This window comes from Poromitra crassiceps, assembly GCF_964638095.1.
Source record: "Poromitra crassiceps genome assembly, chromosome: 19".
Lineage (NCBI taxonomy): Eukaryota > Metazoa > Chordata > Actinopteri > Beryciformes > Melamphaidae > Poromitra > Poromitra crassiceps.
This window is the reverse complement of record NC_139646.1, coordinates 4759296-4774309: the sequence shown is the minus strand read 5'-3', so window position 1 is coordinate 4774309 and position 15014 is coordinate 4759296. Positions and strand designations below refer to the sequence as shown.

At 45.1% G+C, this 15014-nt stretch overlaps 2 protein-coding genes across 3 annotated transcripts in view; one reads left to right on the top strand and one right to left on the bottom strand.

Moving 5' to 3' along the window:
- Positions 1-3608, top strand: part of LOC310793653 (adhesion G protein-coupled receptor L1-like) — a gene marked incomplete at both ends in the record, with an annotated part of 32690 nt that extends 29082 nt beyond the window's left edge. Inside the window, 5 exons of the mRNA XM_083655500.1 lie at positions 36-185; positions 321-417; positions 556-666; positions 1156-1176; positions 1531-3608. Of these exons, the coding sequence (XP_083511626.1) occupies positions 36-185; positions 321-417; positions 556-666; positions 1156-1176; positions 1531-3608 (2457 nt within the window). The remainder of the gene's footprint in view (positions 1-35; positions 186-320; positions 418-555; positions 667-1155; positions 1177-1530) is intronic.
- A 1830-nt stretch (positions 3609-5438) lies between these two features.
- LOC310793752 (phospholipid phosphatase 3-like) overlaps positions 5439-15014 on the bottom strand; it is a 13582-nt gene continuing 4006 nt past the window's right edge. Inside the window, exons 3-7 of one of the 2 annotated variants that reach the window (XR_014553537.1) lie at positions 14580-14866; positions 14262-14319; positions 6484-6660; positions 6052-6368; positions 5439-6015 (exon numbers count right to left, since the gene is read on the bottom strand). Coding sequence is in view for 1 of the 2 variants with exons in the window: in XM_083655637.1 (XP_083511763.1) it covers positions 6270-6368; positions 6484-6660; positions 14262-14319; positions 14580-14866 (621 nt within the window). In the remaining variant the exon portion in view is untranslated. Of the gene's footprint in view, positions 6369-6483; positions 6661-14261; positions 14320-14579; positions 14867-15014 lie in introns of both variants that reach the window. The other variant, XM_083655637.1, reaches the window with a different exon arrangement.

Genomic DNA, 15014 nt, shown 5'->3' with positions numbered 1-15014 from the left:
TAATCACGGCTATGTCAATCTGTTGTTGTGTGTAGGGCCAGAAGGACTATGGGCGATGCCTGCGTCTCTCCCAGTGCTGTGGCTCCTCCTCCTCCAGCTCTCCTGACTCAGTGAAGGGCGCCGCCCTGCGGTCCAACAGCCGCTACAGCAGCAGCCAGGGTCGCAGGGCCACTGCTAACAGACAGGTACAGTGCAGCATCATGTCTCTCTCTCCCTCTTTCTCTACTGCTCTCTCTCTCTCTCCAACGTCCAACTTGACCCTGTGTGTAATAATAATAATAATATATAATGTATAATAATAATAATGTATCTGTTATCAGAGTCGTATCAGGAGGATGTGGAACGACACTGTTCGCAGACAGACCGAATCGTCCTTCATTGCTGCAGATGTTAACAATACTCCGACACTTAACCGAGGTACATTCATTTTTTATTCTACTTCTCTTTTTCTTTTATCACATTCTTCATGCTATCATTTCATCTTTCAAAAACATTTATATTTATTTGTTCATGGTTGATGTTGGCATTTTTTTTTATCTCCCTCTCCCTCTCCAGCTGCTTTGGGGAACCACTTCCTGACTAATCCAGTGTTGCAGACCCATCCTGGAGCGTCTCCTTACGACACTCTGCTGGCGCAGGGATACACCCAGCCCTTCACCGCTACAGGTACACCTCACTGCTCTCGCCACTCTCACCCAGTACTTTACCCTGTCCTCTGTACTTTACCCTGTCCTCAGTACTTTACCCTGTCCCCAGTACTTTACCCTGTCCTCAGTACTTTACCCTGTCCTCAGTACTTTACCCTGTCCCCAGTACTTTACCCTGTCCTCAGTACTTTACCCTGTCCTCAGTACTTTACCCTGTCCTCAGTACTTTACCCTGTCCTCAGTACTTTACCCTGTCCTCAGTACTTTACCCTGTCCTCAGTACTTTACCCTGTCCCCAGTACTTTACCTTGTCCTCTGTGTGTTTGTACCTACCAAAAAAATGGCTGTGTAGTTTGCTGTTTTTCTGTTTGTGTAACACTTGTGCATGTTTTATGCCAGTGCAGTGTAACATTTTTAGTTTTGGACTTTGAAATGTGTGTGTCTTTTTTTGATTGTTTTTTTTGCCCCTTTCTCCTTCCTGTCTTTCTGTCTTAACGTGGACCAATAGGAACCTTCAGAATCAAGCCGAGTATGAGCTCTCCTTTATTGTGCTCACTCTCAGATCATTGTGTGCTGTGGTTCAATTCATAGAGCATATCTGTGCATTATGGAAATGTGCACACAGTAACTATGCATAAATCATGAAGACACATAAAATGAACATCTCTTCCATTTGACTATATAACATTTCATCAAAGAATATTGGTATTACCCAAATCAGTTCTTGGTACTGCCAGGGGCCCTCAGTGTGCACATGAACTCCTAAATCTCTGCCCATTCATTCATACGTTCACTCATGTAAAATATCTTTCAATGATTTGCACCTTTTATGGTTGAACAGTCCTCCATGTGTGACTGACATGTTCCCTGTTCCTCCTAACAGAGGGTGCTGTGTCCCAGAGCCAGGAGTCCTGTGGGTTAGACAGTGTGTGTCTCAACGGGGGCTACACGCCCAACACCTTCACCCTGCACGGTCTGGGAGCCGGACCCGGGTCCCGGGCCGGGGTGGTGGGCAGCACCGACATTCTGAGGGGGGAGGGGGGCGTCGGGATGGGAGGAGGGGACGACGACGTCTCCCCGGCCCTGCTCACCCCCCACGGAGCTGCAGACCTGGGCAGCGGCGCCACCGGGATGCGCAGGAACCTGTCTGACGCCGCGGCGCTGGAGAAGATGATCATCTCGGAGCTGGTGCAGAGCAACCTCAGGCCCCAGGTGCCCATGCCCGTTCCCCCCGAGCGCTACGGCAGCCTGGCGCGGCCTCAGCAGCACCACGAGCGTCCGGCGGCTCTCACGCACGCCGCCACGCTGACCCGCCACTCGCAGCAGCCCCAGGAGGGCTGGGCCGCCACCATGCAGACGCACACGCGGCACAACGCGCAGGACGGGTGGACCCACGGCAGCCGGCACCAGACACAAGAGCCCGAAACGCACGGCGCGGCGCGCGGACAGGATCACGCCACCGCGCCGCGCTTACAGGACGGCTGGACGCACGCTCGCCTCGTTTCTGGAGGAGACGCTGACTCTCGTGATCCGCTCAAGGACGGGGAGAGGTTGCCGTTGCAAGGCACCCTGGGTCGCCGCGGACTCCTGGACAGGCAGCAGGCGCGTCCCCCCGACGTCCAGGCCCGGCCCTACGCCACGCTCAGCCGCGCCCCGGCCGGCACGCTGTCGCGCCACCGCGGCGCGGCGGTGGAGTTGAGTGGCGGGGCGGAGAGAGACAGGGAGAGAGACAGGGAGAGAGACAGGGAGAGGGACAGGGAGAGAGACAGGGAGAGGGAACGTTACCGCGACAGGCCCCTGCCCCCTCCTCCTCCACCTCCGCCCCAGGAGTCGGAGCCGCTCTACAAGGCTCTGGAAGAGCCGCTGCTGATGAAACAGAGGGAGGCGACTGTGGAAGGATGGAGAGGAGGCCAGGACAGAGAGAAGGAAGAGGCGTTCCTCTTGAAGAGGGACGGGATGATGGAGGAGTGGAGGGCAGGAGCCGAGCGAGAGAGGGACGAGTCGTTTCTCCCTCAGAAGAGAGACGGAGAGATGGAAGAGTGGAGAGGCGTGATGGAGAGAGGGAGGGAAGAGCCACTTCTTTTGGAGAAGAGGGAGGGAAGGCTGGAGGTGTGGCGGGGAGGGGCGGAGGCGGAGCAGGACGAGACGTTTATCACTCAGAAGAAAGATTTTGGAATGGACGGGTGGAGAAGCGGGATGGAGAGAGAGAAAGAGGAAGCCATGTTTTTGAAGGACATGGACGGATGGAGAGTGGGGATGGAGCGAGAGAATGAGAATATGAAGCAGAAGGACAGGGCACTGGACGTGTGGAGAGGGGGAATTGATATCGACAGGGAGGAATCCTTCCTGTTTGAGGGCAAAGATGGAGGGCTAGACGGCTGGAAGAGAGGGAAAGAGAGAGGCTCTTCTCTTCGCTACCACGCCGACCCAGACGACTCCGACAGCTTTGCCCTGCCTCTGACCCCTGACCTGGATCTGGACCCCGACTCCTCCTCGCCGATCTACGCCAGAGATTCTAACCCCTCCCCGCTGTACCCCGGAGATCGCCGCTCGCCCCCGCTCAGCAGCATCTTCCCGCGAAGCTCCCCGCCGACCAACGTCTTCGCCCCGCGGGACGCCAACTCGCCTCCCAGCAACCTCTATTCCCGCCACTCTCCCCAGGTGTACAGCCGGAGCAGTTCTCCTCCCCGCTTCTACACCCGGACCTCCCCGCCGACCCTCTCCTACCCCGACAGCAGCCCCGAAGGTCACGACGAGGTCAGCCCCACTGGCGGCCAGCCCCAGCGGCCCGCCCTGGAACTGCCCTACAGCCTGGGCCGGCCCCCTCTGGGCCCGCGGCCCAATCACCTGCAGACCTTCTACCAGCCCCCGCCGCTGGCAGCCAACGGGGAGGCGGCGTACACGGCGGAGCCCACGTCCGAGGGAGACGATGGACAGATGCAGCGGGTGACGAGCCTGTGACTAGGGCGGTGGTGATCGGGGCATAGAAAACCAGGGAGGAGGAGGAAGGCGGTCATAACGATGAATAATGATGATGAACAACATTGATGAAGAGGATGAGGATAATAACGACGATGGTAACCGTGATGCTAGTGACGATGTTAACGATGGCTCCTTCCTGCTTCTATCTCCCGATCACCACGAGACTTTCCCCCTTTTCATGTTTTGTTACTTTTCTATGACTGTGATCCATTTACAACTCTCTTCTCTCTCTCTCTCTCTCTCTCTCTGCCTCTTCCCTCTCTCCTAAACCCTGCTGTGTCTTCCCGCCTCATCGGTGCTTTATTCTTATTGGCCCATTGTCTACGTTTCTATTGGTTCATGGGCTGGGTGGGTGTTGCCCTTCCCCGTAGCAAGCAAACAGTGTGTCAAAGAAGCACTTGTGTGTTGCCAAAAAATCCTTTCAAAGAACATGTGCATGACTTTATAGTGGCTTTACAAGGATACATACTGTAGGAGGAAAGTACTGAAGCGCGTGTGTGTGTGTGTGTGTGTGTGTGTGTGCACGTGCGTGCGTGTGGATGGGTGAGCATGCATGTGTGTATGTGTGTATGTGTGTATGTAAGTGTGTGTGCGCGCACGTGTATGTATATACATCATTCTTGTATAATTAACGTATCACAGTGGAGCATTTTATCAATATCAATGGGGGGGGGGGGCCCTTACACACACACACCCCTCCTGCTGATTTTGAACTCTTGACCAATCCCATTCACATCAAGACCAAAACCTCCGCCCCCTTCCACTGACTGTTGGCGATGGAACACGTTGCCTTGGCGTTTGCCATGGCAACGGAACTCTTGACTCCAGAACCGATCATATAAACCTCAGAACTTTTCTGCGATCCTGAGATCCTTGTACATATTGACCCTGAAAGTGTTCTGATTGTCTTGTATTGCTATTGAAGTTCAAGTAAACATGTGGAACTAAAGTGGCTCTTTCTGTTTGTATGGCCGTACGGACACATGGAGGGATTTAGAAAAAGCAGGAATACATCAAGTGATGAGGCGTATGATGAGGAAGGAGAGGCACTGAGTAAGGAATAATAAATACTGTGGCATGCCGAGACAGAGGAATAGAGGATCTAATTTCAGATTAAGGGAAGACGTGAAGTATTCCCTTCAGTGATGATAACTGCCATCAAAATGATAGCTGGCATAAAACAAAAACAATCACTATAATTGTTAGCTACATGTAACCATTTACTTAAAAACGGTTCTAGCCTCGTAAAACCGTCCTGATCATGTGAACCCATGCTGTACGGATCAGTCTGGACTTCCACCCGTCCCCCAGCGATTTCTAGAAATTAGAATGTAACTGGTCCAATCAGGGCCGTGCATCATAGTTGACAACATAACCGCCAGCCAATCAGGGCTGACGCCGCTGGCAAAACTCCCGCCCACTGAAATCGCTGTAAGCAGCTGGAAGTCCAGGTTGATACTGTACAGTAAATAGAGTGAAACAGAACATGAGGTCACGTTATCAGTAGGGTTTTTTACCAGGTTAATAGTCATCTGTTGCTGTTGTTAAATTGTATAATACCCACAATATACACCAGCGGTTTAGCTGCCATCTTGGAATGGTGATTACATTTAAAAGAGTCAGTTGTTAAAAAAAAAATCACCATCTTTAATGGTCTGTGTGTGCTCGGACTGGAAGGTTATGCTAACAACATACATGGTATTGTACAAACGTGAACAAACAGTAGCAAATACACATTATTACATTATTGGTATGGTCTGCACAGCTGCTAATTCAGTCATCAGTAATCTAAGAGGTTCTGCACCAGGGTCACACACACACACACACACACACACACACACACACGCGCGCGCGCGCGCGGGGGGGGGACACTCGGAAACATTCAGACAGACCTTATCTGCGACTAATGTTAAACCACATTAAGAGAATGAGTTGCTTTATCGCTATTGTTGCTTTCCTTCAGCACCGTTACATTCACTGAGTTTATGTATAAACACCAAAACTGGCTACAAGATATTTATGTATATTACATGTTTTTGTATAAAATATATTACATTCTAAGTATCAAATTATTACAATGCAATAATCCTGTATATCATACTAATATGTCAATCAAAAAGTGCTTTTACTGTATAATATGAGTTGTACAAAAAATCTCTATGTATTTACAGTTGACTCCTAGAAATGCTAGTGGTCCATCTGTTTTTAGGCTACAATCATGTCATCTCAAGACGAGTGATGCATCCCAGCCAAGCAGAGCGCACAGTCTCCTCTCTCCCATCAACATAACGTATTACATGTCGGAATCATTCAAATAGCTCTACTCTCCCCCCTTTCTGGAAGATCACTGAAAGAGCTCCGTCTCTCTCTCTCTCTCTCTCTCTCTCTCTCTCTTTCTCTCTCCCCCTCTCTGTCTCCCTACCTTTCTTTCTTTCTGTCTGTCTGTCTGTCTGTCTGTCTGTCTGTCTGTCTGTCTGTCTGTCTGTCTGTCTGTCTGTCTGTCTGTCTGTCTGTCCGAAAACTGAGGTATGTGATTTGACTTCACAGGAAATGGTCTGACATTCTTCAGATCTCTGTCTTTGCAAACCAAACTAACAGAGAAGTGGGGTAGCATCACATACACGTGGATCGGGTGGAGGTCTAGCAGTTGGTATGGTGGGGTGACAGGGCGCTGTCCAGGCCCTGACTGGGAGGGAGAGGCGCACTGGAGCTTTTGAACATGGAGGAGATGTGGAAGGCCTGGGAAACAGGTGTACAACAACAAACTGGTCAGACAAACGTCTGACTTTCACAAACTTTGAGATAATGCACAGACACTGACACACAGAAAAACAAGCAAGCATAGTATACTGACCACCCAGTATGCAGTGAGGGCTCCCTGTATGTAGCCGGTGAGTACGTCAGACGGGTGGTGTCTGTAGTCTGAAATGCGGGTCAGGCCCGTGTACACCGCCAGCAGAACCAGGAAGAACTGCAGCGCGGGCCTCAGTAGCCGAGCCCCGCGCCACGTCAGCCGCGCCTGCAGGTAAAACTACCGGACAGAAACAAACACATTAGCCTACATTATTTGGTAGATAAAACAAAAGGAACGTCATCACTTACATAACTCTGTTTGCAATTGACCTTATTCACTGGTTCGTGTCCATTTTAAAAACTTTGGGTGGAAAACTGTAGTATGAAGATATGAAGCTAGTGTTAACCAGTGTTGGGCAAGTTACTTTCAAAATGTGATATACTACATATTACTAGTTACTTTCATTTGAAAGTAATAAGTTACTTTACAATATTACTGTCTGTGTAGAGTAACTCATTACTTACTACACTACTTTTGCATTACTTTCACCAAAACAACAGCAGCAGCAGAATGACATCAAACCATCCCGAAAAAATAATTTCAACCGCCTTGAAGTCGGTGTAAACAATCCAAAATTCGAAATGTTATTCTTTTCCTTTGTTATTGTCATCTATAGTGGTTATTTGCATAAAAACAAACAGTTTGATTAGCAAATGATTATATATATTTTAAATATGTGCTTTGATTTAATAAAATGTAACTCAATTTGTAACTTGAGTTATTGACAAAGTAACTGGTATAATATTACTGAAACCCTATAAGTAATAAGTTATATTACTGAGTTACTGCTAAAAGTAATATATTACATGTAATATGTTACTTTTGTAATGAGTTACCCCCAACACTGGTGTTAACTCGGTAGATACATGAGGACTTCAGACAGACCTTACAGCTAACAACTACTACAACAATTTCAATTTAATTTGGCAAGGAAGTTAGTAGGCTCTACTAGTTACGCCTACTAGCTGCCTCTGGTAGCTAATGGGCCATTTAAAACCTGAACTTGTATCCGCTTAGATTCTTGAGCTCCAGTTGTTTCTATTAGGCTGCTACATTTTTCACCACCACCAAACTTGGTATAGAGGTCATACTTGTTCATTGGGGAATCGGTGAAACGATACGTATCTGAATGGTGTGTATCTTGGTACAGCACTTGCTCGTACTTGCCAGAGTGTTCATAATGGCCGCTGTGTGAATGTGTGTGCACGTTATATAACTGGGCATATTCAATACACTGCACAATGCTTTGGAAGAATCTCAACTGCTGTATATCTCCCAAGATGACAAGTTATGATGAAAATGAAGATGAACCATCCTGTTGTTGTTCCCCAGTGTCTCTCATTCCATTTTTTATTCTTTCTTTTACTCACCTTAAAGGAACACTCCGCCCATTTTCAACCAGCTTTGTATCATTAGAACATCAGTAGTATATCAGAAAACTGTAAACTGTTTTGAAGTCTGTCATTTAATTTGACAGTTATTGAGTGTTAAAGTGTGGACCAGAGTTGATTTGAGTTAATGAGTTATTAATTTGAGTTAGTGTGGACCAGTGATGTCACTGGTCCAAACTTTAACACTCAATAACTGTCAAATTAAATGACAGACTTCAAAACAGTTTACAGTTTTCTGATATACTACTGATGTTCTAATGATACAAAGCTGGTTGAAAATGGGGGGAGTGTTCCTTTAACTGTAATAGAGCCTTTACTCACCCTAACTGTAATAGAGCCTTTACTCACAAGACAATAAGTTCCTAATTTAGGCTTATTCCATATTTCTGTAGTCCATTTTTCTTTATGTAATTGGAAGAAAGCTTTTTTAATTTCTTGAATATTACAACGTAGTCTATTGTGAAATATGAATGACAAATCAGAAATGTAAAATAAAGATTTCACCTCACTGGCCCAGGGAGATAGTTTTGATGTTTCCCAATTGAAAATCTTTCTCGTCAGCCTATGATCAGGCATATTTACCAGTCTGTTCCATAAGCGAAGCATTTCACATTTATGCCTGACATTTGACGGTTCCCAGCCCATGTCTCCACAAATGGCTGCTATTGGAGAACGTTTATGACCTCTCAAAAAGGAGCGAATAGCCCTGTATTGTACTGTGTTAGATTTGGTCTGTTCGTTAAAGCCCCAGACCCCAGCTGCATAGTCTGAAACAGGACATACACAGGATCTATACAATTGGGTAAATGACTTAAAGCCTAGGTCTCTACAGTTTTTGACTTTGCTCAGTACAGAGCCCAAAGCTCTGCCAGCTGAGTCTGATAGAGTGCCTATAGCTGGGTTGAAGGTCAGGTGATCGTCCAATGTCAGGCCAAGGTATATACTGATTTGCATAGGTCAATGTGTTTGATCCAAAATTAAATACAAATGAACTTCTTTGTACAGAGTGTAACTGATTACAGTTTACTCACCCTAACTGTAATAGAGCCTTTACTCACCCTAACTGTAATAGAGCCTTTACTCACCCTAACTGTAATAGAGCCTTTACTCACCCTAACTGTAATAGAGCCTTTACTCGCCCTAACTGTAATAGAGCCTTTACTCGCCCTAACTGTAATAGAGCCTTTACTCACCTTAACTGTAATAGAGCCTTTACTCACCTTAACTGTAATAGAGCCTTTACTCACCCTAACTGTAATAGAGCCTTTACTCACCCTAACTGTAATAGAGCCTTTACTCACCCTAACTGTAATAGAGCCTTTACTCACCCTAACTGTAATAGAGCCTTTACTCACCTTAACTGTAATAGAGCCTTTACTCACCCTAACTGTAATAGAGCCTTTACTCACCTTAACTGTAATAGAGCATTTACTCACCCTAACTGTAATAGAGCCTTTACTCACCTTAACTGTAATAGAGCCTTTACTCACCCTAACTGTAATAGAGCCTTTACTCACCCTAACTGTAATAGAGCCTTTACTCACCTTAACTGTAATAGAGCCTTTACTCACCCTAACTGTAATAGAGCCTTTACTCACCCTAACTGTAATAGAGCCTTTACTCACCCTAACTGTAATAGAGCCTTTACTCACCCTAACTGTAATAGAGCCTTTACTCACCCTAACTGTAATAGAGCCTTTACTCACCCTAACTGTAATAGAGCCTTTACTCACCCTAACTGTAATAGAGCCTTTACTCACCCTAACTGTAATAGAGCCTTTACTCACCCTAACTGTAATAGAGCCTTTACTCACCCTAACTGTAATAGAGCCTTTACTCACCTTAACTGTAATAGAGCCTTTACTCACCTTAACTGTAATAGAGCCTTTACTCACCTTAACTGTAATAGAGCATTTACTCACCCTAACTGTAATAGAGCCTTTACTCACCTTAACTGTAATAGAGCCTTTACTCACCCTAACTGTAATAGAGCCTTTACTCACCCTAACTGTAATAGAGCCTTTACTCACCTTAACTGTAATAGAGCATTTACTCACCCTAACTGTAATAGAGCCTTTACTCACCTTAACTGTAATAGAGCATTTACTCACCCTAACTGTAATAGAGCCTTTACTCACCTTAACTGTAATAGAGCCTTTACTCACCTTAACTGTAATAGAGCATTTATTCACCCTAACTGTAATAGAGCCTTTACTCACCTTAACTGTAATAGAGCATTTACTCACCCTAACTGTAATAGAGCCTTTACTCACCTTAACTGTAATAGAGCCTTTACTCACCCTAACTGTAATAGAGCCTTTACTCACCCTAACTGTAATAGAGCCTTTACTCACCTTAACTGTAATAGAGCCTTTACTCACCCTAACTGTAATAGAGCCTTTACTCACCCTAACTGTAATAGAGCCTTTACTCACCCTAACTGTAATAGAGCCTTTACTCACCCTAACTGTAATAGAGCCTTTACTCACCCTAACTGTAATAGAGCCTTTACTCACCCTAACTGTAATAGAGCCTTTACTCACCCTAACTGTAATAGAGCCTTTACTCACCCTAACTGTAATAGAGCCTTTACTCACCTTAACTGTAATAGAGCCTTTACTCACCTTAACTGTAATAGAGCCTTTACTCACCTTAACTGTAATAGAGCATTTACTCACCCTAACTGTAATAGAGCCTTTACTCACCTTAACTGTAATAGAGCCTTTACTCACCCTAACTGTAATAGAGCCTTTACTCACCCTAACTGTAATAGAGCCTTTACTCACCCTAACTGTAATAGAGCCTTTACTCACCCTAACTGTAATAGAGCCTTTACTCACCCTAACTGTAATAGAGCCTTTACTCACCCTAACTGTAATAGAGCCTTTACTCACCCTAACTGTAATAGAGCCTTTACTCACCCTAACTGTAATAGAGCCTTTACTCACCCTAACTGTAATAGAGCATTTACTCACCTTAACTGTAATAGAGCATTTACTCACCTTAACTGTAATAGAGCCTTTACTCACCCTAACTGTAATAGAGCCTTTACTCACCTTAACTGTAATAGAGCCTTTACTCACCTTAACTGTAATAGAGCCTTTACTCACCCTAACTGTAATAGAGCCTTTACTCACCTTAACTGTAATAGAGCATTTACTCACCCTAACTGTAATAGAGCCTTTACTCACCTTAACTGTAATAGAGCCTTTACTCACCCTAACTGTAATAGAGCCTTTACTCACCCTAACTGTAATAGAGCCTTTACTCACCTTAACTGTAATAGAGCATTTACTCACCCTAACTGTAATAGAGCCTTTACTCACCTTAACTGTAATAGAGCATTTACTCACCCTAACTGTAATAGAGCCTTTACTCACCTTAACTGTAATAGAGCATTTACTCACCTTAACTGTAATAGAGCATTTATTCACCCTAACTGTAATAGAGCCTTTACTCACCTTAACTGTAATAGAGCATTTACTCACCCTAACTGTAATAGAGCCTTTACTCACCTTAACTGTAATAGAGCCTTTACTCACCCTAACTGTAATAGAGCCTTTACTCACCCTAACTGTAATAGAGCCTTTACTCACCTTAACTGTAATAGAGCCTTTACTCACCCTAACTGTAATAGAGCCTTTACTCACCCTAACTGTAATAGAGCCTTTACTCACCCTAACTGTAATAGAGCCTTTACTCACCCTAACTGTAATAGAGCCTTTACTCACCCTAACTGTAATAGAGCCTTTACTCACCCTAACTGTAATAGAGCCTTTACTCACCCTAACTGTAATAGAGCCTTTACTCACCCTAACTGTAATAGAGCCTTTACTCACCCTAACTGTAATAGAGCCTTTACTCACCCTAACTGTAATAGAGCCTTTACTCACCCTAACTGTAATAGAGCCTTTACTCACCTTAACTGTAATAGAGCCTTTACTCACCTTAACTGTAATAGAGCCTTTACTCACCTTAACTGTAATAGAGCATTTACTCACCCTAACTGTAATAGAGCCTTTACTCACCTTAACTGTAATAGAGCCTTTACTCACCCTAACTGTAATAGAGCCTTTACTCACCCTAACTGTAATAGAGCCTTTACTCACCCTAACTGTAATAGAGCCTTTACTCACCCTAACTGTAATAGAGCCTTTACTCACCCTAACTGTAATAGAGCCTTTACTCACCCTAACTGTAATAGAGCCTTTACTCACCTTAACTGTAATAGAGCCTTTACTCACCCTAACTGTAATAGAGCCTTTACTCACCCTAACTGTAATAGAGCCTTTACTCACCCTAACTGTAATAGAGCCTTTACTCACCCTAACTGTAATAGAGCATTTACTCACCTTAACTGTAATAGAGCATTTACTCACCTTAACTGTAATAGAGCCTTTACTCACCCTAACTGTAATAGAGCCTTTACTCACCTTAACTGTAATAGAGCCTTTACTCACCTTAACTGTAATAGAGCCTTTACTCACCCTAACTGTAATAGAGCCTTTACTCACCCTAACTGTAATAGAGCATTTATTCACCCTAACTGTAATAGAGCCTTTACTCACCCTAACTGTAATAGAGCCTTTACTCACCCTAACTGTAATAGAGCCTTTACTCACCCTAACTGTAATAGAGCCTTTACTCACCCTAACTGTAATAGAGCTTTTACTCACCTTAACTGTAATAGAGCCTTTACTCACCCTAACTGTAATAGAGCCTTTACTCACCCTAACTGTAATATAGCCTTTACTCACCCTAACTGTAATAGAGCCTTTACTCACCCTAACTGTAATAGAGCCTTTACTCACCTTAACTGTAATAGAGCCTTTACTCACCCTAACTGTAATAGAGCCTTTACTCACCCTAACTGTAATATAGCCTTTACTCACCCTAACTGTAATAGAGCCTTTACTCACCCTAACTGTAATAGAGCATTTACTCACCTTAACTGTAATAGAGCATTTACTCACCTTAACTGTAATAGAGCCTTTACTCACCCTAACTGTAATAGAGCATTTACTCACCTTAACTGTAATAGAGCCTTTACTCACCCTAACTGTAATAGAGCCTTTACTCACCCTAACTGTAATATAGACTTTACTCACCCTAACTGTAATAGAGCCTTTACTCACCCTAACTGTAATAGAGCCTTTACTCACCCTAACTGTAATAGAGCCTTTACTCACCCTAACTGTAATAGAGCCTTTACTCACCTTAACTGTAATAGAGCCTTTACTCACCTTAACTGTAATAGAGCCTTTACTCACCCTAACTGTAATAGAGCCTTTACTCACCCTAACTGTAATAGAGCCTTTACTCACCCTAACTGTAATAGAGCCTTTACTCACCCTAACTGTAATAGAGCCTTTACTCACCCTAACTGTAATAGAGCCTTTACTCACCCTAACTGTAAGAGCCTTTACTCACCCTAACTGTAATAGAGCCTTTACTCACCCTAACTGTAATAGAGCCTTTACTCACCCTAACTGTAATAGAGCCTTTACTCACCCTAACTGTAATAGAGCATTTTAGTGGTGGAAAGAGGGCTAACAGTTAGGGAAAGCAATGATGTACACAGAGAGCCAAGATCTCTTTGTTACTCGCATACACATGCATGCAAGCATGCAGGCGCACACACACACACACACACACACACACACACACACACACACACACACGGGTGCACACACACACGGGTGCACACACACACGCACGGGTGCACACATGCACATGCGCACGTGCACACACACACACATACACAATAGCAGAGAGCAGTGAGGCAGTGAGAGGAGGTCACACTCCTCCCAGAGCAGAACAAAGCTGTCTCTGTTCGGCCCATTTCTCCTTTCAGTCCTTCTCTCTCCCTCCTCTCCTCTTTCATTCTCTCTCTTTCTGCTGCATGCTGGACTGATGATGGGTCACAGTTTTCCTCCCTTGTTGCATATTTGAAAAGAGTGTAATTGGAATTGGGAGACACAGCGCCGGTATATTGTGTTAGTATGTGTGACAAGGACTGGTGTTTTGTGTAACAAGTAGGCCAAGGTCATTTTTCAGTCTTTTACAGACTCTGAAAGTGCAGATAGTAAGCTTTCAAACCTTCCCAATGTTGTGTCATACATTGAAATCTGAAAATAGTTGAAGAACGCTTATTTGAATGTTGGCACGCTTAAAAGCAACGTTCACAGAAAATCGGACAGAAAGTTAATGAACGCTTGCTTTGCCCTAAACAGGCTTAGTTAGTGATCCGAAAACTGTTGTTTGTTATATTGAGTGCGTTCTTCAACATCTAAACTTGCGTCATATGAAAAATGTGGTTGCCTATATTGTTACCCCTTTCACCAGACAGTGTCACATGTTGTGATAGTACAGATAGAATATACTTACTGCTAGATAGAGCATGGTGTACATCGCAAAGGAGGCGTGGCCAGAGAAGAAGGACTTCCTAAAAAGAAATTAATATTTAGAACTGGTCAGAACACACACACACACACACACACACACACACACACACACACACACACACACACACACACACACACACACACAACACACACACACACACACACACACACACACACACACACGCACGCACACACACACACACACAAATATATTTAAACACACACACACACACAACACACACACACACACACACACACACACACACACACACAGAGACAATATACACACACAGACACACACCTGGCCTCCTCCTCCAGCCGGTGGTCTGGCTGGCGGCAGGTCACTGTTGTAACGTAGGTTCCAGGCGTGCAGTTGAGCGAGGCGTAGGTGACGCCACACACGGACAGGAAGTGTGGCCGCAGCCGCCCCACACTCAGCTTGGCCATGTTGGTCAGCGACTGGCCGACACAGCAGCCGAACAGGAAGCAGCCCAGCTCCTTGTACAGAGAGGAGACGTAAAGATTCCTTACGAAGGCCTTGGAGCTGACGCGGCGGGAGCGCACCCGGTAGCACTCGCCAAGCGCCATCTGATGGAGACACAGGGATACATCTCATGTCAGATACATTCCATTCAGTTACCATCTTTACCGTCGGGCCGGTTCATGAGCTGTCTGTGCAATTAATCGAAGTTTAATCACAATTTTGGCTTCACAGAATTATGAAAACAAGATAATA